At 50.1% G+C, this 27977-nt stretch overlaps 1 protein-coding gene across 1 annotated transcript in view; it reads left to right on the top strand.

Annotated features, from left to right (window-relative positions):
• The window catches only part of LOC103014268 (tyrosine-protein kinase ZAP-70), a 30062-nt gene extending 2697 nt beyond the window's left edge, over positions 1–27365 (top strand). The window contains exons 3-14 of the mRNA XM_007197327.3: positions 6775–7225; positions 8019–8179; positions 20333–20471; positions 20572–20650; positions 20729–20775; positions 21023–21074; positions 22159–22351; positions 22871–23077; positions 24958–25150; positions 25242–25382; positions 25484–25596; positions 26887–27365. Coding sequence (XP_007197389.2) covers positions 6824–7225; positions 8019–8179; positions 20333–20471; positions 20572–20650; positions 20729–20775; positions 21023–21074; positions 22159–22351; positions 22871–23077; positions 24958–25150; positions 25242–25382; positions 25484–25596; positions 26887–27010 — 1851 coding nt within the window. The 5' untranslated portion in view covers positions 6775–6823 and the 3' untranslated portion in view covers positions 27011–27365. The remainder of the gene's footprint in view (positions 1–6774; positions 7226–8018; positions 8180–20332; positions 20472–20571; positions 20651–20728; positions 20776–21022; positions 21075–22158; positions 22352–22870; positions 23078–24957; positions 25151–25241; positions 25383–25483; positions 25597–26886) is intronic.
• The last annotated feature ends 612 nt before the right edge of the window (positions 27366–27977 follow it).

Raw genomic sequence — 27977 nt, 5'->3', positions numbered from 1 at the left:
CGTGGCCTGGAGAAGGGTGTGGGCGCTGTTCCAGGCAGAGGGAACAGCCTGTGTGAAATCTCCTCCGATTGGTCCGACTGGTCCTCTCCTCTCCCACCATTGGTTAGTGGAGGAAGCTGCTAGGTCCTCCATTCACTCTTCTCTCCTAGGGAGGCCCCCACAGCCCCTCATCCCTCATCAGGCTGCCAAATTCCAAGGACCCGCAGAGGGGTCTCCACCCACCACAGCGGGCTGCATACCTTTCCAGGTACCCAGTATCAGTAGCCTCTGCCCACCACGAACATTTATGGGGCACTTACGATGTGCCTGGCTGGTATAGGCAGGGGAACGAGACCATATCCACTCTCACCATGCTTACATTCTAGCAGGGGACAAAGATCCTGTGGCAGCAAGTTGATAGTACATCACATTTTCAGTGGTGAAGAGCAGTAACGCTGGGTCAGGGATAGAGAGAGAAGGGGAGGCTATTTTAGAGAGGGAGGTCAGGGAAGGCCTCTTGGAGGAGGAGGTGACATCTACACAGAGACCCGAATGAAGTGAGGGATGTTGGGGGAAGAGTGTTCAAGCAAAGGGAACAGCCAGTGCAAAGGCCCTGAGGTTGGACCAGGCCTGATTTGTTCCAGTGCTCTGAACAAGTAACATAAGGAGGCCCGTGTGGCTGGTGGGGAGTAAGTGAAGGCAAGGAGGTGATGGGGCAGATTGGGCAAGGCTGCTGTAAGAACCTGGGCTTTAAAAACCGTGAGTGATGTGGGAGTCCTGGAGGGCTGCGAGCAGAGAAGGACGGGCTAGGACAAGGGCGGGCCAGACCCCATGCTCAGTGCTTGGTGAGCCTTATCTTACGGAATCCCCACAGCCCCGCAGCGCTGGGCACCTTCACGGCTGGGGGCTGTGTTCCAGGTGGGTCTGGCGAGCATGACTCCCTGCCCAGGACCACACTGCTACTACCCAGGAGATCCATGATTCCATGATCAGATCTGATGCCCTGGTGTCAGGAAAAAGATAAGGAGCCTGTTGCCATCCATGGCGCAGTGCTAACTGCTGTCTTTGTGACTTGGAACGTAACCAAGATGGCATTTTGTTAGTGACTAATGTCTGTGCTGCCTGTGTTGGTGGCCTGCGGACTGGGGAGCAGGAAGGGTGGCTTTAGGGGGGACTTGGGGTCTCGAGAGGAGACATGGGCAGTGAGGGGCTGCACCCCCATTCCTTGGGTGGGGACACTTGATGTCTGGCTGTGGGTGGCACATGGGGCCTCCAGACCTGACAAGTCCAGTTGGATCGTCTCATTCTGTCGGCAGCCTGACTGCTTCAGTCTTCCCTCTGGTGTCTCATGGTAGACATTTAACTGGGGCTTTGGATGCTCAGAGTCTGTTCTGTGGAACAGCAGCGCTTCCAGGCCCTGCTGCTTAGGTGTGGGGATTAAACAAAGCTAAAAAGGGTCCTTTCCTGGCAGGTCTTCTCAGAGCCTTTAATATGCAAACATGCTTTCCACAGCTTTTGTAAACGTAGTTGATCTCTTGACCCGTTTTTCCTTCAAAGTATGTTTGGGGCGTCCTGTGTGTCTGGAACAGGTATAATTTAACCCTGCCTGTCCCCAGAAAGGATGCTTGAAAGGTGGAATTTCAGGCAGATCCCTCTAGCCAAGGATCAAACTTTCCTCCCCTTTCCCCAGGGCTTGGGCTGTGAGAATGAGGCTGGGGTCCCGTGGTCTCTCTGTGGAGCTGCAAACCATGGGAAGGCCAAATGAGCATCTCTGAACTCACGAGGACCTCGCAAGCTCAAGGGGAGGATGGAGGGGGTCAGCCCAGGCAGGAGTGGGGTGGGGAAGTCTCATGGTGGGCACGTCTCTGGGGAAAGCCGTGCAGTCTGCAGGGACGTGGCTCAGGACAGAAACAGCTGATCCTCCAGGAGGCTGCAGACCGGCCAGGCTCCTCTGAAAGCTGTTGTTATTACTGTTGTCGTTGTTATTGGCAAAGGGACAGGGAAGTGGGGATAAAGCTGAGAATGCACGGGGAAGGCTTCTGCCTCTGGGACACCTTGGACTCAGGTCCGAGATGGCCAATCATGGCTTCTGGCCCTGGACTGGGTCTCAAGGGCCAGCCTCTCCCCACTCCCGCTTCTGCACTAACCTGCCTCCGGCTACCCAGGCTGCACCTGTGGCCACCACAGGGCGGAGCTTCTCAAACTGTGTTGTCGACAGTTTCCTGCCACAGCTTCCTGCCCCAGAGACCAGCTTCACTACCCCCACCCCTCCCCGTGGTCCCTGGACAAACCCTCACTTCGCTGCCTTGTCTTAGGTCCTGATACCCTGTGGGGAGCAGGGCCGTGAGTCTGCCGGGCAGGGCTGGCTGCACTGGGGGAGCGGAGAGAAGTGGGGAGGGTATACCCAGTGGAGCACACTGCATGGATTCAAGCGTGGACGTGAATTTGAAGGACGGCAGATAGTGCAGCCTGGCTGGAGCAGAGGGAGGGCTGAGGAATTTAGTTCGATTCAATGACGTAGGCAGGAGGGGGCCACGGTAGGTTCTTGAGCAAGGGAGGCCTTGGGGACGAATCGCCTAAAAGCAACTAGCAGATCCTGGAGCTTCAGCTCATGTGGGAAACAGACTGTGGGGTTCATCCGACCACAGTCACCGTGTGAGTTAGATCTGGATCTCAGGTTTTATTAATAGACACAGCAGGTGGCGATCAAAGGAGGTGATGACAGCACAAACTGACCTCAGGGGAGAGATCTGGATGAGATAAGTGGGAGTGGCCGCATGGGTAGCCACAGACAGGATGGTCCAAGTAGGGGACAGGGGTTGGAGAAGGAGAGACAGCAGGAACCATCAGAGAGGAAGGCGGCAAGCCAGGGGCTTGGCGAAGGACCCAAGAGTGGGGGGGGTGGGTCACAGTGTCCATCATGCAGGGGACCCAGCCTGGAAGAGGGCACGAAGTGCTTGCCTGGTGCCCATCAGGTGGTGATATCGTGCTCCCTGCAGCTGGAGAGCAGCCTGGTGGAGGTGAGGGGAGCAGACTGTGAGGCTGGATGAGACAGAGGGAATCAAGGAAGTGAGGCAGGAGTGTAGACAGCTCTCTCTTTCCTATTTCAGTTAATATTTGTAGTGCCTGGTGTGTCTATACCTTCCAGCTCCCTTTCTCCCCTTTTAATTAAAAAAAAAATTAAGGTATCATTTACATACAGTAAAATTCACCCCTTTTAGTGAAAAATTCTGTGAGATTTGACACACGCATACAGCTGAGAAACTGCGATCTCAGTCAAGGTATAGGCTATTGCCCTGAATTCCCTCATACCCCTTTGCAGTCAATCCATATCCCGTCACCCCTGCTCCCCACTGGGCCTGCCGCCTCCGGCAGCCACTGCATGGCCTGCAGTTTTTTGTTTTGTTTTATTTTGTTTTTATTCCTTTTATTTATTTATTTATGTATACAGCAGGTTCTTATTAGTTATCAATTTTATACACATCAGTGTATACATGTCAATCCCAATCGCCCAATTCAGCACACCACCATCCCCACCCCCCTGCAGCTTTCCCCCCTTGGTGTCCATGCGTTTGTTCTCTACATCTGTGTCTCTATTTCTGCCCTGAAAACCGGTTCATCTGTACCATTTTTCTAGATTCCACATATATGTGTTAATATACGATATTTGTTTTTCTCTTTCTGACTTAATTCACTCTGTATGACAGTCTCTAGGTCCATCCACATCTCAACAAATGACCCAATTTCGTTCCTTTTTGTGGCTGAGTAATATTCCATTGCATATATGTACCACATCTTCTTTATCCATTCGTCTGTCGATGGGCATTTAGGTTGCTTCCATGACCTGGCTATTGTAAATAGTGCTGCAATGAACATTGGGGTGCAAGTGTCTTTTTGAATTATGGTTTTCTCTGGGTATACGCCCAGGAGTGGGATTGCTGGGTCATATGGTAGTTCTGTTTTTTGTTTTTTTAAGGAACCTCCATACTGTTCTCTGTAGTGGCTGTATCAATTTACATTCCCACCAATAGTGCAAGAGGGTTCCCTTTTCTCCACACCCTGTTCTACAGTTTTGAATGGAATCATATGGTTTGTAGCCTTCTGAGTCTGGCCCCTTTCACTTAACCTGATGCCTTTGAGATTCATTCATGTGTGTATCAGCATTTCCTTCCATTTCAGGCTGAGTAGTGTCCCACTGCAGGGATATACCACACTTTATCTATTCATCTGTTGGGAAACATTTGAGTTGTTCCTACATTTTGGCAGTCGTGAATAGAGCTGCTATAAACATTCCTGTGCAGGTGTTTGTGTGAACGTAAGTTTCCATTTCTCTAGGATGGATACCTAGGAGCCCTTCTGACTCTTTTAAAACACTCTTCTGGGATGGTGACCTGCATCTCCAGGCCCCTGATTAATCACCTGCCTGTAACTATGGGGACATCCAAGACCCCCACAGCCCTGGCTCTCCCAACCCCAGCGTCAGACGCTATCTGGTTAGAATGCAGATTCCAGCCCCTCCTCCAGCTGCGCTGATTCAGACCTCACCTGATTCCCGCTCTAGTATCTTCCTCTTGGCCCCAGTGTCCATCCTTGCATGTTCCCAAACGCCCAGGGAAAGGCAGCCTTTCTCAATCCACAAAAGCTTGCTTTGCACCCCCTACTTACAATTGCTTAAGTAAGAAGGGTACCCAAGGACCCTTCCTTGAATGCAAAACTATGCCTGGGTGGCCTTAAGTGGGCCCATCTCAGTAGAGAAACGACCAGAAACTGTTAAGAGGAAATAATTTTTTTCAACATTATCTAAAAACTTACAAATACACAGAAAACAGAACAATTAGTTGTACAAATTATCCACCCCCTAGATCCTACAATGGACATTTTGCTATATTTGCTTTTTCACATACAGTTAATCCTCATTGTTATTGGTTTCCATATCTGCCAGTTCGCCTACTTGCTAAAATTTATGTGTAACCCCCAAAACCAATGCTCGCTGCGCTTTCACGGTCATTGGAGGGCGTGTGCAGAGTGGTGTGAAATTTGAGTCAACCGACGTGCTGGTTCTGCGAGGTTGAGCAAGGCGATGCTTTTCCTTCTCGGTTCAGCTCATACTGTAAATAAGTCTCTTTCTCACAGTCTATTTAGTGCCACATTTTTGTGCTTTTCGTCGGTGATTTCACTGTTTAAATGGCCCCCAAGGACAGTGCTGAGGTGCTGTCTAGTGTTCCTAAGTGCAAGAAGGCTGGGCTGTGCCTCACAGAAAAAGTATGTGTTGGGTAAGCTTATAGTTATAAGGCTGCTGGCCAAGAGCTCAATGTTAATGAATCAACAATATAATTATGTAAGTTGTCTTTAAACAGAAGTACATAAAACAAGGTTATGTACTGATCGGTTGATGAAAATATTGTGACCAGAGGCTTCAAGGAACCTAACACTGGATTTATTCTAGAAACAATGGCTCAGTACTTCCTAATTCAATACTTTATAGAAATACTGTGAATAGCAAGACTCAACTATATCAATCTGCTTATCCATCCATCCATCAACATTATTTTTTGGATGCCTTTCAAAGTAAATTACAGTCATCACTACCCATCACACCTAGATATTTCTGCACGCAGATCATTGACCAGGGTTCCACATTTTATGGTTCTTTTTTTACTGAGGGGCCCAAATACAATAAAATGAACAATTCAAGTTGGTACTTTCTCTGAATTTATTTTTTCATTTTCACATTAATTTAATTTTACATTCTCTGAATTTTGAGCAATTCAGACACCTGTGTAACACAACGCTTCTCCAGATATTGGATATTACCATCACCCTAGAAAGTTGAAGGTGGATAATTTCAGGTTAGATATCTGCCTCACCAGATATCTATTTATCTAAATGTCCCTAATTCCTCCTCCCCATATAGGGTCATACTTTCCAATCACACACCTCATTTTGTTTAATGACTGTATCGCAGTTCACATTGGAGTTAAATCCTAATGCATCTAACCAATCCCCTATTAATGGATATTCAGATTAGTTTATGCTTTCTAGACACTCGTTCATGAAGGCAGAGGGGGCAGGGCTAAGGGGAATATCTAAGGTTGCTGGGAAAGGGTCAGAGGAAAGAGTCGGGAAGGCTAATGGAGTCAAGGTCCTTTGATGAGCAAAGTTGTTCCAGCTTCCGGGCCCTGGCACTTGCTGTTCCTTCTGCCAGATGTGCTCTCCTCCATGCTTTTGGAGAAGTGGGCTCCTCCTTATCCTTCGGATCTCAGCTCAAATGCTACCTCCCCAAAGAATGTGACCATCCCAGCTACAGTGGCTTCTTCCCTCTTGATCTCACTCTATTTATTTCTTTTAGAACACTGACTTCAATCTGTAATTGTTTTTGTCTCTCCTTGTTTATTGCATCCCCTCTCCCTCACACTGTTATCTTCAGGAGGGGCAGGGACCATGTCTCTTATTCACCCATATCTCCAGCCTGAAACACAGTAAGAATTCAACACGTGTTTGGGAGGTGGATGAATGGTTCCAGGTGCTGTTGTGTGGTGGTGAGTGGGGCGCTCCGTACTAGGTTTGAAAAGTCAAAGGCTGGTTTGAGACTCCCCAGTCTGAGTCCCGCAGGCTTGGCCTCCTTTCCAAGTTCACTCCGGCACAAATCAGGCTCTGCACGATCGGCACACTCAGCTGTGCCGCACGGATGCCCTTTAATGCGGGCTCTCTCCTACTATCTCTGGGTACGATGGACGGGTTCAGGAAGGGAAACCGAGGCCCTGACGTGCCCCCAATCCCGCTCTGAACCCACAGAGTCTGAAGAGGCGCAGGGGCCCGCACCCTGCTCAGGGCAGCGGCGGCGATGCCGGACCCCGCGGCGCACCTGCCCTTCTTCTACGGCAGCATCTCGCGCGCCGAGGCCGAGGAGCACCTGAAGCTGGCGGGCATGGCCGACGGGCTCTTCCTGCTGCGCCAGTGCCTGCGCTCTCTGGGCGGCTATGTGCTCTCGCTCGTGCACGACGTGCGCTTCCACCACTTCCCCATCGAGCGCCAGCTCAACGGCACCTACGCTATTGCGGGCGGAAAAGCGCACTGCGGCCCCGCTGAGCTCTGCGAGTTCTATTCGCGCGACCCAGACGGGCTGCCTTGCAACCTGCGCAAGCCGTGCAACCGGCCGTCGGGGTTCGAGCCACAGCCCGGGGTCTTCGACAGCCTACGCGATGCCATGGTGCGCGACTACGTGCGCCAGACTTGGAAACTAGAGGTGAGAGCGAGGGGCCGAAGGGGCGGGCCCTGGGAGGGCGTGGCCGGAGCGGACCAGGTTTTGGGAGGGGGCGGGTCTGGAGGGAGGGCCTTGGGGACTGGGCCGGAGGGGCGGGCCTTGGGAAGGCGGGGCCTGGAAGGGCGGGCCCTTGGGGCCGAGGGAGCAATGGAACTGGGGGAGAGTGGTGGTCTTCGCGGTCTTCGCCAGCCTGTATTATGCTGTGCTGCGCCCGTTTTAGATGCTGGAGGGTTGGGGCCTGACTGGGGGCGGGCCTAGGAGGAGGCCTCGGAAACAGGGGCCTGAGCGATGCTATAGTGCTTTGTCCGAGGCAGATGGCAAAGTGGAGGTCAGGGTAGGTGGAGGTCACGCTGAGTCCAGAGGAGGCGAGGCTTGGGCTGGGAGAGGGGCCTGAGAGGATGGTGGGGGCGGTGCTCTGGGGTAGGTTGGCTGGCAGGGGCGGTGGGTTGTGGTCTTCGACAGCATGCAGTGCACCACGGGGCGCGATTACCAGTGTCAGATCTTCAAGCTGGAGATGAGCTTGGGGCCGGCTAGAAGGCGGGGCCTGGGCCGTGGCCCTGGATGGGCGGGGCCTGGATGGCTTGGGGCGGGACCATGGAGATGAGGGGGCGTGGCTGTCCTCAACAGCCTAAATGACTCACCCCCTAGGTGCGCCTGGGTGGGTGGGGTGTCTCATGTGGAAGAGGCAATTGGGAGGGTCCAGGAGATGGAAGAGGTGTCCTGTGGCCGCCTACTTGGAGACACAAGTCTTCTCCACCCTCCCTTTCTTCCCTAGGGCGAGGCCCTGGAGCAGGCCATCATCAGCCAGGCCCCTCAGGTGGAGAAGCTCATTGCCACGACGGCTCACGAGCGGATGCCCTGGTACCACAGCAGCCTGACGCGCGAGGAGGCGGAGCGCAAACTCTATTCAGGCTCACAGACGGACGGCAAGTTCCTGTATGTGGGGCTTGGAGCCTGGGGCTTTGGGGCGGTGAGGCTGGGGCAGACCTCAGTGTGCAGGTGGGCGGTGAGGGGTGTGCCTGCGCTCGCAAGTGCGAGTGGGTAGTGCTTTTCTGAGTGTGAGCAGGGACGTGATATGCGAAAGGGGCAGCAGTGGTGAGGACTTCAGAGTTGGGCGGCTTGGGTTGGAATCCAGCGTCTGCTACTTACCAGCTGGGAACGCTGGGCAGGTATCGGAGCTGTCTACTTGGATTTCCTCTCCTGCATTCACCAAATATTTGTTGAACAGCTACCACATGCACTGTTCCGGGCATTGAGGACGTGGCAGTGCACAGGACAGACACAAATCCCCGTCCTTGTGGAGCAGGTAGACAAAGAAGGATGAATCGCTAAAACATAGAGTATGTCAGACGGTGGCAAGTGCTGTATGTGGAGCTGGGGAGGGGGTCTCCAAGTTGAGCTTAGGTGGCCAGAAAAGCCCTCTCCGATCGGGTGGCTTCTGCGTAAAGAACCGAAGGCGGTGAGAAGTGGGCTGTGAGCTCTCTGGGAGAAGGTGTTCCTGGCAAGAACACAGACCAGGAGGAGGTTCTTGGCATGTTCCAGAAGCAGCAAGGAGGCCAGTGTGCTTGGAGCTTAGTAAGTGAGGACTGGAGTGGGAGGGGGAGAAGGCAGGGAGGTGACTTTGGCTTTGACCCTGAGTGAGGTAGGAGCCCTGGGAGAGCGTTGAAGCAACTCCCTCTAACTGCACTGTGGATGATGGTAGTACCTACCCAAGGGTCTCTTATGGGATCGCAGGAATTAATATGTGTAAAGCAATAGTATAGTATCTGGCATATACTAAACATGCACTAAGTGTTATCTTAAGTGGGTGAATGTGCGTATCTCTGCCTGAGCATGAGCCACAGCTGAACCATGTGGCTGTTCGTGAGTTTGTTATTATGAAAGAGTCTGTCTAAAGCCCCCTGCTGGGGCTGCTGCTTTCTGGTCTGGACATGGGTTCATTGTATAGCAGATGTTATCCAGATGTCAGCTGAGGCCACTCAGGCCTTGAGATATGGAGAAACTTGGTGCCTGTCTCTTTCCTGTGACCTCAGGAAGTCTAGCATCCTCCCCTTGAGATGTTAATTCTCAAGGGTCTCCCTTCTCATGGTTGCTTCTTGGCCTGAGATCCTGCCTGGCTGAATCCTTGCTCTCACCCACCTCCCCGCCGGGCTGTTCCCTCTCCTGGGGCCATCCCACTTGGAGGAACTGACCCCTTTCCCTTGATTTCCCCCACCCATGTGAGGTTTGAGCATGTGTACCAGATTACCTGCAGGTCTCCCACAAGATGCAGGTCCCTCTACAAGACTCTACTGTCAGCTGATAAAGTAATTTTTTTTTCACCCTGCCTAACAGATTTAGGCTGTAAATTTAGCCTGTAATTGCATGTTACAGATAATACTCAGCTGCAAGGATGGCTTGTGAACAACTTAAGATAGGTCTGTTTTCTCTAAGAGGGAAACTCAACTTTGCATTTGTATCAGTTAGCTTTTGCTGTGTAACAAGCTGTCCCAAGACTTACTGACTCAAAACAATAGTTTATTACTTCTCATGATTCTGTGAGTCAGCTGAGTAGTCCTTCTGGTTTAGGTCAGCTGGGCCAGGACTGAATACGTTGGGATGACCGTGGCTCTGGCTATTGGCTCAGTGTCACCTGGGCGATAGGGATGAGTAGGCTGCAGTGCTGTCATCATCGAGCAGGCTAGCCTGGACTTGTTCACATGGTGGTGGTTGCAGGGTTCCCAAGAACAGTCAGAGAAGGCAAGTTACAATACACAAGCACTTTTCAAGCCTCTGCTTGTGTAATGTTACTGATGTCCTCTTGGCCAAAGCAAGCCACTTGGCCCAGACCAGAGTCACTGTGGGGAAGGGACTACCCAAGGGAGAGGAATTGAGGCAGCCAGTTTTGCAAACAGTCTATCAGAGGATTAGAACAAGGAGGCCATAATGAGGGTGATGGGCATCTCAAACATGGGCATTTGGGGCATCTTTCCTTTTGGACTATGAACTTGAAGGCAGAGCCTGCATCTGGTCCTCCTAGAGGGCTCCACCTTCTAGTACCTAGTGATGGCTGGTACTTGTCCAGATGTTTGTTACCTGCTTCATCAGAATGCTGCATGCTCCCCCCCTCAAGCGTGATGCTCTCTAAAACCTTCTCTACCATTGGTAACACATCTCCCCACGTTCACATCTCACTTGCTCTTGCACACGTTACCCCAGGTACCTGAGTGTCCAGGGGCTCTCTCTAAGCCGGACACAACGAAGGGGGGGTTCTCCAACTTTCCTGTTGGTGCAGCCAATTCTTTCTCCTTGTAGCTGCTTTCTCCTTTGTAACATGTAATTTCATTTTTCTTTCTTTTTACAATCTAGGTTCCGTTCTCTGGTTTCATCTCATGTCCCCAGTTCAGCCTTTCATCACCTCACAGTCTTTGCCTCTCTTTTGTCTTGGTTTTTCTTTCTTTTTCTTTCCTCCCCACCCCTCCCTTCCCCCATCTCTCCTTCCTACCTCACACAAACACACGTACTCATAGAGATAATGATTCCACCATTCCAATGGTTTAAAACTTTCTCCCAGATTCCCTAAGGCCCCCGACAGTATCAAAAGATTCTGGGGGGAGGGGGTGGAAGAAGTGAGTAGAGGGTGGAGCAGGGGGGGATTCTGAGCCCCATCCCAGCTCAGCTTTTTTTTTTTTAATTAATTAATTAATTAATTAATTAATTGATTTTTGGCTGTGTTGGGTCTTCATTGCTGCCTGCGGGCTTTCTCTAGTTGTGGCCAGCAGGGGCTACTCTTCCTTGTGGTGCACGGGCTTCTCATTGTGGTGGCTTCTCTGGTTGTGGAGCACGGGCTCTAGGTGCGTGGGCTTTGGTAGTTGTGGCACGCGGGCTCCAGTAGTTGTGGCTTGCGGGCTCTATAGCACAGGCTCAGTAGTTGTGGAGCACGGGCTTAGTTGCTCTGCGGCATGTGGGATCTTTCTGGACCAGGGCTCGAACCCATGTCTCCTGCATTGGCAGGAGGATTCTTAATCACTGCGCCACCAGGGAAGTCCCCCAGCTCAGCTTTGACGTGTTTCATATCTTAAGTGTCTATGGAAGATGTTGCTTGACAAAGAATTCCACTGCCCAAAGGAAAAGTTTGCAAACTTTCTCCGTTAACACAGCAGAGTTTATAAAAGGCTTGGAGTTAACCAGTCTGTTGGGATAAGAGGAATCTCTGGAGAACCAGGGCCAGCGGCTATAGGTGCTTTGGATATCGAGGTGGCTTGAAGTCTCAGAGGTGGGTAGGACCAGCATTGGCCACAGGAGGCTGAGGCTGAGGGAGCTAGGATCTGGGTACAGTATAGAGACTGGGGCTGATGCTGGGGTTCAGAAGCAGTTGGAGCAGTGACATTATGAGGGACAGTGGCTCATGCAGGGAAATTTCAAGAGACCAGAAGCCACCACCATGAACCAGACTCCTGGAAAATTAGGCAGGGCATGCTTCTGACAGAAGCACAGTAGATTTTTCTTGTGGTTCCTGTTGTCAATAACTGCTTTCTCAGTATGTGGGTAGTTAGGGGCTGAAGGTCAAAGCTGTAGGCGCAGAACCTCTCATGGGGCAGGGGTGAAGGAACATCCCTGATGCATCATGATGCCTGGGACAAGCCCAGGACTGGTCTAGTTCTGTGGTAAGGGTGTGGGTGTGATAGAAAGACACACCACTGTGGCCTGGAATGCTTACCAGTGACCACTGTTCAGAGCTGCTGATGAATGGATGGAATTATACCTAATGATGTTTGCTGTCAAAGGTCGCTTCCTTTCTGCATAATTGCAGCATCTGTGGGACTGGTTGATTCAACTTGGAAAGACACTTGAACCCTGGAGAGGGCCTTCAAGAACATATTGTTAATTGTTTCTTAATGGATCACTGACCCCTTTGGGAATTTTAGTGAAGCTGAACCCTTCTCACAATCCCCAAAACATATTTACCCCAAAGATTATGCCTACAGTTATATGAGATCATGGTTGATCCTGAACCTCATCTTTGGAGCCCTGAAGTCTGGGTTAGTTCTGTTTTTTCATTTTACATGTGAGGAAACTGGGGCACACGGAGAAGAAGCAACTTGCTGTGGCTGGGCTGGGTGTCAGTCCCATGTAGCAATTAATTGGAGAGTCAGAAATGGATTTGCATCCTGGCTCTACCCCTAATCAACTGTGCAGTTTAGGCAAAAGGTGTAGTGTTCTTGAGCCTTAGCTTCCTCCTCTGCAAAATGTGGATAATAATAGAACAAGGTAGGTATCTTGTGGAGAATGCTGTGAAGATTAAATGACAAATATGTGAAGAATTTAGAACCAGTATCTTAATAAATGGTAGCTCTTATTTTTTTCACTGTTATCAGGTTCTATATATTATTTTTAAATTGGAGGGAATTCCCTGGCAGTCCAGTGGTTAGGACTCCATGCTTCCATTGCAGGGGGCACAGGTTTGGTCCCTGGTTGGGGAATTAAGATCCCGCAAGTCTCATGGCATAGCCAAAAAAAAAAAAAAAAAAAAGTGGAGATACAAGTTGATTTCTTAGCCTGTACCTCTAGTTTAAGTTCAGGCTTGAACTGCAAGGATGAAGAACTGCCACCACCTGGTGGTTTTTTGGGTAAATAAAGTAGAATTTGTGACATTGAAATATATATGGTGACCACACCAGTATAGTAGTCTTTGCCTACGTGGGATTGGTGGCTGCTCTTTTGTGAACTCACATGTCTCTTTCCAAAGACAGTGTATCAGTTAGCCTTTGCTGTGTAACAAACCACACTAAACTGTTGTAGCTTAAAATAACATTCATTTATTCACCCTTAATTCAATGGGGTGGCTATTTGGGCTTAGTTCAGCTGGGTGGTTATTCAGCTGGTTTCTTTTGAGCTCACTTGTGTGGCCACAGTCAGCTGAAGGATTGACTGGGCCTTGATGGTCTGGGATGGCCTCACTCACATGTCTGGCAGATGGCAGCCTGGGATGCTTTGGTTCTCCTTCATATGGCTTCTCCAACAGGCTAGTGTGGACTCATTTCCATGGTCATTGCAGGGCTGCCAGGAGAAGCAAGAAAGGGCAGGCAAGCCCCAGTGTCAACCACTTTTCCAGCCTCTCCTTGTGTCCTGTTTGCTAATGTCTTATTGACCAAAGCAAGTCACATGGTCAATCCCTGATTCAGGAGATACAGAACTAGATTCCACTTATTGATAGGAAGAAAGGTCTAATATTGTGCTGTTTTTTTTCAATATTCCACACACGTTTGCTGGTGAGTGGCTGAGCATTGAGTTTTTTTATTTTTTGTTTTTTTGAATTTTTGAATTTTATTTTATTTATGTTTTATACAGCAGGTTCTTATTAGTTATCTATTTTATACATATTAGTGTATACATGTCAATCCCAATCTCCCAATTCATCCCCCCCACCACCACCACCACTTTCCCCCCTTGGTGTCCATACGTTTGTGCTCTACATCTGTGTCTCTATTTCTGCCCTGCAAACCGGTTCATCTGTACCATTTTTCTAGGTTCCACATATATCTGTTAATATACGATATTTGTTTTTCTCTTTCTGACTTACTTCACTCTGTATGACAGTCTCTAGGTCCATCCACGTCTCTATAAATGACCCAAGTTCGTTCTTTTTTATGGCTGAGTAATATTCCACTGTATATATATGTACCGCATCTTCTTTATGCATTCATCTGTCAATGGGCATTTAGGTTGCTTCCATGACCTGGCTATTGTAAATAGTGCTGCAATGAACATTGGGGTGCATGTGTCTTTTTGAATTATGGTTTTCTCTGGGTATATGCCCAGTAGTGGGATTGCTGGGTCATATGGTAATTCTATTTTTAGTTTTTTAAGGAACCTCCATACTGTTCTCCATAGTGGCTGTATCAGTTTACATTCCCACCAACAGTGCAAGAGGGTTCCCTTTTCTCCACACCCTCTCCAGCATTTGTTGTTTGTAGCTTTTCTGATGATGCCCATTCTAACTGGTGTAAGGTGTTACCTCATTGGAGTTTTGATTTGCATTTCTCTAATAATTAGTGATGTTGAGCAGCTTTTCATGTGCTTCTTTGCCATCTGTATGTCTTCTTTGGAGAAATGTCTATTTAGGTCTTCTGACCATCTTTTGATTGGGTTGTTTGTTTTTTTAATATTGAGCTGCATGAGCTGTTTATATATTTTGGAGATTAATCCTTTGCTATTGATTCGTTTGCAAATATTTTCTCCCATTCTGAGGGTTGTCTTTTCGTCTTGTTTGTAGTTTCCTTTGCTTTGCAAAAGCTTTTAAGTTTCATTAGGTCCCATTTGTTTATTTTTGTTTTTATTTCTATTACTCGAGGAGGTGGATCAAAAAAAATCTTGCTGTGATTTATGTCAAAGAGTGTTCTTCCTATGTTTTCCTCTAAGAGTTTTATAGTGTCCGGTCTTACATTTAGGTCTCTAATCCATTTTGAGTTTATTTTTGTGTATGGTGTTAGGGAATGTTCTAATTTCATTCTTTTACATGTAGCTGTCCAGTTTTCCCAGCAGCACTTATTGAAGAGACTGTCTTTTTGCCATTGTATATCCTTGCCTCCTTTGTCATAGATTACTTGACCATAGGTGCATGGGTTTATCTTTGGGCTTTCTATCCTGTTCCATTGATCTGTATTTCTGGTTTTGTGCCAGTACCATATTGTCTTGATTACTGTAGCTTTGTAGTATAGTCGGAAGTCAGGGAGTCTGATTCCTCCAGCTCCATTTTTTCCCCTCAAGGCTGCTTTGGCTATTCGGGGTCTTTTGTGTCTCCATACAAATTTTAAGATTTTTTGTTCTAGTTCTGTAAAAAATGCCACTGGTAATTTGATAGGGATTGCATTGAATCTGTAGATTGCTTTGGGTAGTATAGTCATTTTCACAATGTTGATTCTTCCAATCCAAGAACATGGTATATCTCTCCATCTGTTTGTGTCATCTTTAATTTCTTTCATCAGTGTCTTATAGTTTTCTGAGTACAGGTCTTTTACCGCCTTAGGTAGGTTTATTACTAGGTATTTTATTCTTTTTGTTGCAATGGTGAATGGGATTGTTTCCTTAATTTCTCTTTCTGATCTTTCATTGTTAGTGTATAGGAATGCAAGAGATTCCTGTGCATTAATTTTGCATCCTGCAACCTTACCAAATTCATTGTTTAGCTCTAGTAGTTTCCTGGTGGCATCTTTAGGATTATCTATGTATAGTACCATGTCATCTGCAAACAGTGACAGTTTTACTTCTTCTTTTCCAATTTGTATTCCTTTTATTTCTTTTTCTTCTCTGATTACTGTGGCTAGAACTTCCAAAACTATGTTGAATAATAGCGATGAGAGTGGACATCCTTGCCTTGTTCCTGATCTTAGAGGAAATGCTTTCAGTTTTTCACCATTGAGAATGATGTTTGCTGTGGGTTTGTCGTATATGGCCTTTATTATGTTGAGGTAGGTTCCCTCTGTGCCCACTTTCTGGAGAGTTTTTGTCATAAATGGGTGTTGAATTTTGTCAAAAGCTTTTTCTGCATCTATTGAGATGATCATATGGTTTTTATTCTTCAATTTGTTAATATGGTGTATCACATTTGATTGATTTGTGTGTATTGAAGAATCCTTACGTCCCTGGGATAAATCCCACTTGATCATGGTATATGATTCTTTTAATGTGTTGTTGCATTCTGTTTTCTAGTATTTTGTTCAGGATTTTTGCATCTGTATTCATCAGTGATATTGGTCTTTAATTTTCTTTTTTTGTAGTATCTTTGTCTGGTTTTGGTATCAGGGTGATGGTGGCCTCATAGAATGAGTCTGGGAGTGTTCCTTCCTCTGCAATTTTTTGGAAGAGTTTGAGAAGGATAGGGGTTATCTCTTCTCTAAATGTTTGATAGAATTCACCTGTGAAGCCATCTGGTCTTGGATTTTTGTTTGTTGGAAGATTTTTAATCACAGTTTGAATTTCATTACTTGATTGATCTGTTCATATTTTCTGTTTCTTCCTGCTTCAGTCTTGGAAGGCTATACCTTTCTAAGAATTTGTCCATTTCTTCCAGGTTGTCCATTTTATTGGCATAGAGTTGCTTGTAGTAGTCTCTTAGGATGCTTTGTATTTCTGCGGTGTCTGTTGTAACTTCTCCTTTTTTGTTTCTAATTTTATTGATTTGAGTCCTCTCCCTCTTTTTCTTGATGAGTCTGGCTAAAGGTTTATCAATTTTGTTTATCTTCTCAAAGAACCATCTTTTAGTTTTATTGATCTTTGCTATTGTTTTCTTTGTGTCTATTTCACTTATTTCTGCTCTGATCTTTATGATTTCTTTCCTTCTGCTAACTTTGGGTTTTGTTTGTTCTTCTTTCTCTAGTTCCTTTAGGTGTAAGGTTAGATTGTTTATTTGAGATTTTTCTAGTTTCTTGAGGTAGGCTTGTATTGCTATAAACTTCCCTCTTAGAACTGCTTTTGCTGCATCCCATAGGTTTTGGATCATCGTGTTTTCATTGTAATTTGTGTCTAGGTATTTTTTTATTTCCTCTTTGATTTCTTCAGTGATCTCTTCGTTATTTAGTAACGTATTGTTTAGCCTCTATGTGACTGTGTTTTTTACATTTTTTCCCCCTGTAATTGATTTCTAATCTCATAGCGTTGTGGTCAGAAAAGATGCTTGATGTGATTTCAATTTTCTTAAATTTACCGAGGCTTGATTTGTGACCCAAGATGTGATCTATCCTGGAGAATGTTCCGTGTGCACTTGAGAAGAAAGTGTAATCTGCTGGTTTTGGATGGAATGTCCTATAAATATCAATTAAATCTATCTGGTCTATTGTGTCATTTTAGCTTGTGTTTCCTTATTTATTTTCATTTTGGATCATCTGTCCATTGGTGCAAGTGAGGTGTTAAAGTACCCCACTATTATTGTGTTACTGTCGATTTCCTCTTTTATAGCTGTTAGCAGTTGCCTTATGTATTGAGGTGCTCCCATGTTGGGTGCATATGTATTTATAATTGTTATGTCTTCTTCCTGGATTGATCCCTCGATCATTATGTAGTGCCCTTCCTTGTCTCTTGTAACATTCTTTATTTTAAAGTCTATTTTATCTGATATGAGTATAGCTACTCCAGGTTTCTTTTGCTTTCCATTTGCATGGAATATCTTTTTCCATCCCCTCACTTTCAGTCTGTATGTGTTCCTGGGTCTGAAGTGGGTCACTTGTAGACAGCATATATATGGGTCTTGTTTTTTGTATCCATTCAGCGAGCCTGTGTGTTTTGGTTGGAGCATTTAATCCATTCAGGTTTCAGGTAATTATTGATATGTATGTTCCTGTTACCATTTTCTTAATTGTTATGGGTTTGTTTTTGTAGGTCCTTTTCTTCTCTTGTGTTTCCCACTTAGAGAAGTTCCTTTAGCATTTGTTGTGGAGCTGGTTTAGTGGTGCTGAATTCTCTTAGCTTTTGCTTGTCTGTAAAGCTTTTAATTTCTCCGTCAAATCTGAACGAGATCCTTGCTGGGTAGAGTAATCTTGGTTGTAGGTTCTTGCCTTTCATCACTTTAAATATATTGTGCCACTCCCTTCTGGCTTGTAGAGTTTCTGCTGAGAAATCAGCTGTTAACCTTATGGGAGTTCCCTTGTATGTTATTTGTCATTTTTCCCTTGTTGCTTTCAATAATTTTTCTTTGTCTTTAATTTTTGTCAGTTTGATTGCTATGTGTCTCGGCATGTTTCTCCTTGGGTTTATCCTGCCTGGGACTCTCTGTGCTTCCTGGACTTGGGTGGCTATTTCGTTTCCCATGTTAGGGAAGTTTTCGACTATAATCTCTTCAACTATTTTCTTGGGTCCTTTCTCTCTCTCTTCTCCTTCTGGGACCCCTATAATGTGAATGTTGTTGCATTTAATGTTGTGCCAGAGGTCTCTTAGGCTGTCTTTATTTCTTTTCATTCTTTTTTCTTTATTCTGTTTCTTGTAGTGAATTCCACCATTCTGTCTTCCAGGTCACTTATCCGTTCTTCTGCCTCAGTTATTCTGCTATTGATTCCTTCTAGTGTATTTTTCATTTCAGTTATTGTATTGTTCATCTCTGTTTGTTTGTTCTTTAATTCTTCTAGGTCTTTGTTAAACATTTCTTGCATCTTCTCGATCTTTGCCTTCATTCTTTTTCTGAGGTTCTGGATCATCTTCACTATCATTATTCTGAATTTTTTTTCTGGAAGGTTGCCTATCTCCACTTCATTTAGTTGTTTTTTGGGGTTTTATCTTGTTCCTTCATCTGGTACAAAGTCCTCTGCCTTTTCATTTTCCTTATCTTTCTGTGAATGTGGTTTTCTTTCCACAGGCTGCAGAATTGTAGTTCTTCTTGCTTCTGCTGTCTGCCCTCTGGGCACTGAGTTTTTGTTGTCAGTTCAAAACTTAAGGTTTTGACCTTACAAAGTATTTTCACTTCTCAGAAGAAGAGAACTAGTAGTTAGAGACAATCACCTCCAGGCCAGCCCACCAGTCTAGTTATGGAAGCTCCTTCCTTTCTGTGGGACATTTGCATTTCTTAGTTTGTTGTGGGATTCTCTTCCTTGCCTTTGGTGCTCCCCCATTGCTCCCCACCCTGTTTCCTATCTCCACGTTTCCAGGTAGGCTGCCCTGGTCACTATGTCAGCCTTCACTGCATTGTTCTTTGGGGAACTTGCTGTCTGGGAAAGGATGGGATATTCACAGCCACCCCTCCATCCCTCACTCATGTTTTGCCATGGAGATTTAAGGGACATTTCTCCGTCTCTTTGGCCTAAGGAAGGGTTGCAAGGTGGGCTCATGTCTGTCTTGTTCACCACTGTACTCCTGCCCTTAGAATAGTGCCTGGCATGTGGTCAACACTTAGTAAATATTTGTCCAGTGAATTAATATCCATGGGCAGGGCCTAAGCCCTGAGAGTTTACACTCTGATGGTGCCCAACTGTGGGTCATCCCATGGCTATTTCCTGCTGTGCGCTCCCAGCCAGCTCTTGTGTAGCTTAGTTCAATCCCCTAGATTATTGGTCTGTTGTCTACAGTGTCCACAGAGCCTGAGACCACCTCCAGAAACAGCTGCCCCTTCCTCCTCCATTAGAAATCTACACTTAACCCTGGAATAGAAACTTGTGCCAGGAACTCAAGACAAAACTATTTTGTGGGAGATGCTGACTAGTTTTACAATAGGATGGGAGGGTGCAGGTGGCCCTAAATTGGTCCCTGTGTGTGTTTGTGTGTGTGCGTGTTTGTGTGTGCATGTGTGTATGTGGTTGGACAGGTTCTTACTGCCTGAAGGCACCATCTTTTAGGGGCTTAATTCTGATTGATAGACATGGAAGATTTATTTGTTTTGGCAAATTTCCAGAAGAGGACAATCAAGGGTTTCATTCTTTTAAAGGTCATCTGTTATGATAACTGGTGGGTCTCTTGTGATGGCAAGGTGACTTGTTCTGATGTGTACAAAGGTGCCCTGTGATCTAGCCATGGACTTGCACTTACCTTTATTGCTCTATGTATAGAAACAGCTTTGTCTCCCCAAGAGAATGGTCTTAAGTCTGTGTGTCCCCCGTGAGTGGCTCTGTGTCCACCATAGATGAAAAAATATCCCTCCATGAATCGCCAAGTGTCTCCCCGCCCCACACCTGTGGCCAAGTGTCCAGCCATGGGTGGCCTGGTATTCAGCCATGGAGGACCAGGTATCCCCCAGTGTATGGCCAAGTGTTCCCCCCGAATGGCCAAGTGTGCAGCTGTGGGTGGTTGAGTATCAGGCCATGCAGGGCTGAATGTCCACCGTGGGTGGCCCAGTATTCCCCTGTGGATGGCCACATGCCTGCCCTTGGACGACTGTGAACATGGCCATTCTCCTCTCTGCTCACCCCAGCGCCCCCTCCACCAGCCCCACGCACGGCATATTACCAGTAGGTCTGGAGGTTGAGTGGGGCCTGACCTCAGCTCCCGCAGCCCCTGCCACTTCTCCATGAGGCTCTGGGGTGCGAGCCCATAGGGTGTGTGTGTGGGAACTGGGGCCTAGTAGGAGGGCACCACGGGGGAGGGGGCCCAGGTGGTTGTAGGGGTGACACCCCCTCCTTCCCCCGCCAGGCTGAGACCCCGGAAGGAGCAGGGCACCTATGCGCTGTCTCTGATCTATGGGAAGACTGTGTACCACTACCTCATCAGCCAGGACAAGGCGGGCAAATACTGCATTCCCGAGGGGACCAAGTTTGACACGCTCTGGCAGGTAGGCCGCCCACACACCCTGTTGTGGGCAGAGGCTGCGGCGGGGTGCTCAGGCTCCTGGGGGGGGAGGGGAGCCCCGGCCCTGACGCTCCTCCCTGCAGCTGGTGGAGTACCTGAAGCTGAAGGCCGACGGGCTCATCTACTGCCTAAAGGAGGCCTGTCCCAACAGCGCCAGCTCAGGTGAGCGGGGCAGCGGGGGGCAGGGGTGAGCGGGAGACCCCGGCCCCCACCCCCTCACTGTCCCTTCTGCTCCCCCAGAGGCCGCTGCTCCCACACTCCCCGCCCACCCGTCCACATTCACCCAGGTGAGTCAGCAGCACCGTAGACTTGGGGCCTTGGGGATGGAGCTGGGTGGGCAATGGGTCCTGTTCCCAGGGTGGGGCTCTGGGCGGGAGATGGGGGGAGAGTGGGGCTGCCATGAAACAGAAGAGGGTACCCCCAGCACCATCTCTGGGAGTCCGCAGAGGATGTGGGTCTCATGAGAGGGGCTGGGTGCCCCCAGCTCTGGCCCTGCTGACCCTTGCTGACCCTTGCTGACCCCATGACCTTTAGCCTCAGAGACGGATCGACACGCTCAACTCAGATGGATACACCCCCGAACCAGGTGAGTCGGCAGAGATGGAGGTGTGTAGGGGTTCGTGTCAGACCAAGAGCAGGGTCCTGGCTGGGCCCTGGGGTGTGTCAGGGGAGGGACGTGTGCCAGGCCTGACCTGCGGCGGTGGGCCTGGTTGCCCTGTGCATGCGCTGTGCCTGCAGGTGTCCACGTGGGCACATGCATCATGCCCGCCTGTGAGCACGTGCCCGGGGGCATGCTGACGTGCCGGGGAGTAGACCTGGCCGTGCCTGGGCCACCCCGGGTACAGACACACATCCGTTAAGCACCTACTACCTGCCAGTCGTGCTCCAAGCTCACTGAGTGTATGAGCTTTGCTGAATCCTCCCGACAAGCCACATGAGGCGGTCATGGCAATCATTCTCATTTTACAGAAGAGAAAGGAGGGCCAGGAACTGTCACGTCCCGCAGCTAGGCAGTGGTGGAGCTGGGGTTTGAACCCAAGGAGGCAGGCTCCAGAGCCCAGGTCCCTAAAACGCCCTGCCGCAGATGCTCGTGTGTTTCATGTGTGGATGTAAGCCTGTGCACGTGTGTGCAGAGAACATACACGGTTGCCTGTGCACAGAGAGGCTCATCTGGAGCCCTTGTACACATGGCTGCATGGTGCATACGTAGACATGGGCAGGCGTGACATGGGTGCATACGTGTCAGTGCACGCACACCCATAGGTGTGCATGCTCCAGCTGGCACTACATTGGTTACTTGTGCAGACACGCCTTTGGACCCCCATCACACACCGAGACATGGGTGAGAGTGTACGTGGGTGTTATGCTTGAACACGCAGGGGCACACATGTGTGCACACTCTAGCCAGTGCACACATGGTTACATGTGTGCATTAGAGTCCTCTTGGACGTGGCTTCCCAGCTCACCCACAGATGGGACCAGGAGTGCACACAAACGCACACACACACATGAACACACACGTGTGCCCGTGTACCCATGCATGCTCTGGATGGTGCACCCTGTGCCTGCGGCGCATGTGCCTGGTGGGCACCGAGGCTGCCCTGCCCTGCTCAGCCCCCCTCTCTCTCCCCGCTCCTGACTTGGGAGCACACGCCTGTGTGTGTGCCCAGCATGCCTAGCGTCCTCAGAGAAGCCGCGATCGATGCCCATGGACACCAGCGTGTACGAGAGCCCCTACAGCGACCCCGAGGAGCTCAAAAACAAGAAGCTCTTCCTGAAGCGCGAGAACCTCCTCATGGCTGACATAGAACTTGGCTGCGGCAACTTCGGCTCCGTTCGCCAGGGCGTCTACCGCATGCGCAAGTAGGCTGCCCAGCCTTGGTTGGGGAACCACTGTGGGAGGGGCAGAGGGGGCGTTGCCTCCCAAGGCCTTGGGGGTTGGAACCAGGATGTGACTTCAGGTTGCCTGAGAAACAGACTCCGGGACAGGAAATTGCCTGCTAGGCAGGGTTACCTGGGGGAGCCCAGGGCAGCACCCGAGAGGGAGTGAGAGGAGCAGGTCTGGGGCGGAGAGAAGTTGGGCTGAGCTGCAGATGCAGCAGAGTCCCCCTTGTCCGCTCCATCGGCTGGTCATTGGATACAGGCTGGTCACTTGGTACAGGCTGCCCCTGGGGAGGGTGACACTTTGAGCCGGTTCTTTTCAGCGAGGGCCAGTTCCTGGGCGGGGCTTGGCTGTGAGCTGTGAGCTGCAGGGAGGATTGGGCGGCAAACCACAGCATCTACTACGCAAGTCCAGGGAGAGGAGAGGCAGGTCGGGTGGGGATGAGGGGGCCGGGTCAGGCCCGTGCCAGCTCACGCGTGTCCCTCCGTGCGTCATGGCAGGAAGCAGATCGACGTGGCCATCAAGGTGTTGAAACAGAACACGGAGAAGGCGGACAAGGACGAGATGATGCGGGAGGCGCAGATCATGCACCAGCTGGACAACCCCTACATCGTGCGGCTCATCGGCGTCTGCCAGGCCGAGGACCTCATGCTGGTGATGGAGATGGCGGGCGGCGGGCCGCTGCACAAGTTCCTGCTTGGGAAGAAGTGAGCCTCTGGGCCGGCCAGGTGTTTGGGGCTGGGGGCAGGGGGGAATGATCCTGTCCACCCACGGGTGTGTTCCACACTCATTTCCCCGCGTTTATAGACACACTTACAGCTGCTGCCCACACTCACGCCCATGACAGATCTGACCCCAGGTTTGACTTTCGGCTCTGCCACTAACTGGTGTGACCCCAGCTGGGTTTCTTAATTCACCTGTGCCTCAAGTTTTCTCATTTGTACCACGGCGATGCACAGTATTTACGTCCAGGGGCTCTTGTGAGGGTCAAATAAGTTGCTGTCTATCAATAGAAAGTGCTCAGAACGGTGCCTGGCGTTGCTTATAGGAGCCTTTTAAGTATTAGCTCTGTCACAACTGCCACCTCTGTTCTCTCCGCCAACTCATGACGCACGGGAAGTTGCCGATGGTTGATGGTCTTTGACCTAAAGCAGGGTTGGAAAACTGCAGCCAGGCTTGTTTTGTACAGCCTGGTTTCGCATTTTTAAAGGTCTATGAAAAAAACAAAGAGGACTATGTGGCAGAGACCATATGTGTCCTGCAAAGGCTGAAATAGTTACTCTCAGGCCCTATAGAGAAAAAATTGGCCCATCTCTAATCCAAAGAAATTGCAGTTTCATTTGTGTTCCCTCGTGCCTCAAACTCTTACCCTCACGACACGATATTTTACACTCGCAGAGGCACATGACCTTGAACCCGAGCTCTTGCTGGAGTGCGTGCCTTCACCGGTCCCAGCTCATGTACTCAGTTATCCCACGGGTGTTTATTGGGCAATTTCTCTGTGACAGGGACCATTACCAGCACTTGGGATTATCAGCGAACAAAGAGACAAAGTTCTCTGCCCTGTATTTTGGTTGGGAAAGAGAGGCTTTAAATAATCATTATAATACCGTAAAGTATAGAGTATGTTGGAAGGTAAGTACTATGGAAAGGGGGTTGGGAATGTCAGGGTAGGAGGTGAGAAGTGAGAAGGTGAGGCAGCCACGTGCAGCTCTGGGGGAAGAGTGGTCCAGACAAGGCACAGCCGGTGCAAAGGTCCTGAGGTGCCTGGTGTGGTAGAGGAACTGTGAGTAGGGCCCCGAGGCTGAAGCAGAGTGAGTGCAGGGGAGGGGGGAGCTGACGTGGGCAGGGAGGTGATGGGGCAGATGGTGCAGGGCCTTGTGGGCCGTGGGGAGGACTTGGACATTTACCCTGAGTGAGGTGGGAGCCCTGGACGCTGTGAGCCGAGGAGGGACAGGACCTGACTCCAGTGTGGGAAGGACAGACCGTGCCGGGTGAGGGCAGAGATGGCTGTTCTGGTCCAGGCTGGCAATGATGACGGCTGGGTCAGGGTGGCAGAAGCAGACGTGTAGAGAAGTAGGGGGATTCTGGAGGGATTTTGAAGTCAGGGCTGCCAGGGTTTGCTGACGGATTGGATATTGGGTGTGAGAAAGAGGAGCTGAGGGCAAGGCCAGTGCTTCTGAGTAAATGAAAAGATGGAGAAAGAGGAGTGTGTGTGTGTGTGTGTGTGTGTGTGTGTGCGCGCGCACGCGTGCGTGTGTTTGTACAATCAGGAACTTGGCTTTGTCTTTATTATCTTTGAGATGCCCGTGAGACTCCCTGAGGGCACACAGAGGATGCAGGTAAATGTGTTAAGTCTGGGAATCCCAGTATATGGATGAAATTTAAGGCCTCAAACCTGGATGAGGGCAGAGGTTTGTGCCTGTTTTGCTCACGCCATGTCCCCCCGCCCCATGCCTGGCACACAGCAGGTGCCCAATAAGCATCTGTTGAACAGAGGCTCAGCTGGGTCAGAGAAGTGGGCTTTGCCCCCTTGGGGACTTGGGCTGTCCCCTCCCAGCTGCCCCTGCCTTCCCCTGCACCCCAGGGAGGAGATCCCCGTCAGCAACGTGGCGGAACTGATGCACCAGGTGTCCATGGGGATGAAGTACCTGGAGGAGAAGAACTTTGTGCACCGTGACCTGGCGGCCCGCAATGTCCTTCTGGTCAACCGGCACTACGCCAAGATCAGCGACTTTGGTCTCTCCAAGGCACTGGGTGCTGACGACAGCTACTACACTGTGAGCCCCTGGCCCTGGGGTGCCCAGGTGGAGGAGGCGGTGGTGTGGAGGGTCCCCGAGCCCTGTCCCGGCAGCATCTCCCACCCTCCAGGCTCGCTCGGCGGGGAAGTGGCCGCTCAAGTGGTACGCGCCTGAGTGCATCAACTTCCGCAAGTTCTCCAGCCGCAGTGACGTCTGGGGCTACGGGGTCACCATGTGGGAAGCCTTCTCCTATGGCCAGAAGCCCTACAAGGCAAGTGTGGGCAGAGGCGGGTGGACAGCTGGGTGGGAAGAGGGGCCAGGGGGGAAGGGGCCCTGGTTACTCACATGTGTACTTGGCTCTGGCTTGAGCAGAAGATGAAGGGCCCCGAGGTCATGGCCTTCATCAAGCAGGGCAAGCGGATGGAGTGCCCACCAGAGTGTCCACCTGAAATGTACAAACTCATGAGCGACTGCTGGACCTACAAGTGAGTGCCAGCGGGCAGGAGGGTACCTGGCTGAACTGACACCCAGGCCTGGGGCAGGAAGTCGTGGTGCCCAGTAGTCCAACTAACTCATCCCACCCAAAGACTCACCCAATTCATGGCCTTTCCAACCCTCGGTACCTTTATTCCCCCTGCATCTATGCTCAACTCTCCAACAGACTGACCCTACAATGCTCCAGTGGTCCAGCACCCCAGCACCCTACCTGTGGACACCCACTGCTCCAGCATCTAAAACCTCAGTCTCCCACCAGCCAATACTCAAATGATCCTGCAACACTCAGACAAGTCAGTACTATTACCCAAACTATGATACCAATACTCAGGGCATGGGATAATACTCCATTATATAATTCCTGTTTCCCATCAGCCAACATTCAACACCTAATTACCCATTCAGGCCAACACCAAAGTACCCAGTACCCCTCCCACCTCTGTCTGCTTGAAGCCTGGTGCTTGAACACGCCAACTCCTAACACCATCAATACCTCTCCTTCCCATCACACAACAGGCAACATGCACCCAAACAAGCTATTACCCTACACTAATCCTGCAATGCACGGGCATTCCAATATTTGATACCTTTCCTGCCCTAGCATCCATTATTCCACTGGCCAACACCTTTCACACTGACACCCAAACACCCAAGCACTCCAATAAATACACACCCTACTTATGGTAAATGAATAAGAAATGATCAGCCCATCCCTTCTCCACCATGTATTAACTCAACCTCTATCAAGAAACAATACACCAACACCCCAACACCCAAAGAGGCTAGCACCTAACACCCCAACGCAATACATGGATATTCCACACACATACCAGTAATACCCTGACTCTCCACTAGCTGAACCCATCCTCCGTACGCCAATGTTCCTCTCCTTCGCGGGCAGCATACTTGCATCCGTGTGAGCCCGCGCCCAGCACCCAAATACCCTGGCCAAATACACATGCTCAGTACATCAGCATTCAACATCCCAGCTCCCCGTGGTCAACAGTTGTCACCTCTACACGCAGGGAGCTCCCTTCCCTAAGTCTTCGCCAGTCAACACTCAGTATATGGTTCCCCTCCATCCTGGATGTCAGCTCAACTAGGCGATACGGCAACCCCGGAACTGCAGTCCTCTCACACCCAGGAGACCCCTCCATTACCCGATACCCGCCCCCCACCCCAGCCCCACTGCTTTCTGAGCCCCACGCATGTCCACCCAGCAGCTGAAGTTGGGTTCTGGGGGTGTGGTCAGCAGTCTGGATCTCCCCAACCCCTCACAGGTGGGAGGACCGCCCAGACTTCCTGACCGTGGAGCAGCGCATGCGCACCTACTACTACAGCTTGGCAAGCAAGGCCGAGGACCCTGCCGTGTGCGGAAAGGGGGCCGAGGCTGCGTGTGTCTGAGCTCCAGCCTGCCAGCCTCTACGCCCCAGCTTTTCCTCCTGTGTCCTCAGCTCCCTCCCAGGACCTCCAGTCTGGCTGAACCCAGCTCAGTTTCTTTCCTCCCCACCAGCTGGGCTGTGATAAGGCGGACAGCTCAGGCCTCTGGCCCACACTGGTCTAGTATTCCCTGCCCGGTCACCTGGCCCCTCTGGCTGGGGTAGGAGGCCGAGACCCAGGCAAGGTGGTCCTGGGCTGGAATCTACTGGGAGGCCCTGAGCTGAGGGGGCGTTGCTTACAGCAAGGACCCTCCTTCCTCTGGGCCCAGCAGGGCGGACTTCCGGAGTCCTCAGGTGGCAAGACCCCAATCATTGGAATAAACGCAGCTTCTCTCTCGTCTGAGATCCCTCATCTTTCTGGAGTGAGGGCGGGGGGACCAGGAAAGGGGCTGGGTCATCGGAAGGGGTCCATGAGAAGTGCCTGATGGTGCAACGCACGGGCATTCCAATATTTGATACAGCTTTTCTCGTGTGGGCCTGGGGGGGGGGTGCTGGGTTTCCCGCCCTTGTGCCCTGGGGACATCTTTACCAGCATGAGGGGCTGCAGCAGGTGAGCGTGGGGACTTAGGGGCTGCGTGCCTGCTGGCCACTCAGCTCCCCGAGCCTCACGGACGGCGTGAGACGGGTGCTGCCCATGTACACGGCGTGTTAGCATCAGCTGGAGAGAGTTTAACACACGCTGATCCCGCCCCAACCCTTGCATTTTAAGGTCTCTTCAGGTGATTCTATCATTCTGCCCCTTCTCGGCTGCCTCCCCTTCCTCCCTGGGCCCAGACAGTCACAGCTGGGAATCCTTATCACCTGATGTCCCGAGGGCCGGCTCAGTCCCGCTCAGGAGAAGACCCGGCTCCAAGCGCGCGCTGCCTCAGTGCCCCCACATGAAGAGCTGGGGTGTTGGAGCACAGAACCCGACAGGTCGGGTGAAGTGGAGC

The sequence above is a fragment of the Balaenoptera acutorostrata genome, chromosome 12 (genome assembly GCF_949987535.1).
Source record: "Balaenoptera acutorostrata chromosome 12, mBalAcu1.1, whole genome shotgun sequence".
Lineage (NCBI taxonomy): Eukaryota > Metazoa > Chordata > Mammalia > Artiodactyla > Balaenopteridae > Balaenoptera > Balaenoptera acutorostrata.
This window is presented reverse-complemented; position numbering and strand designations above follow the sequence as displayed.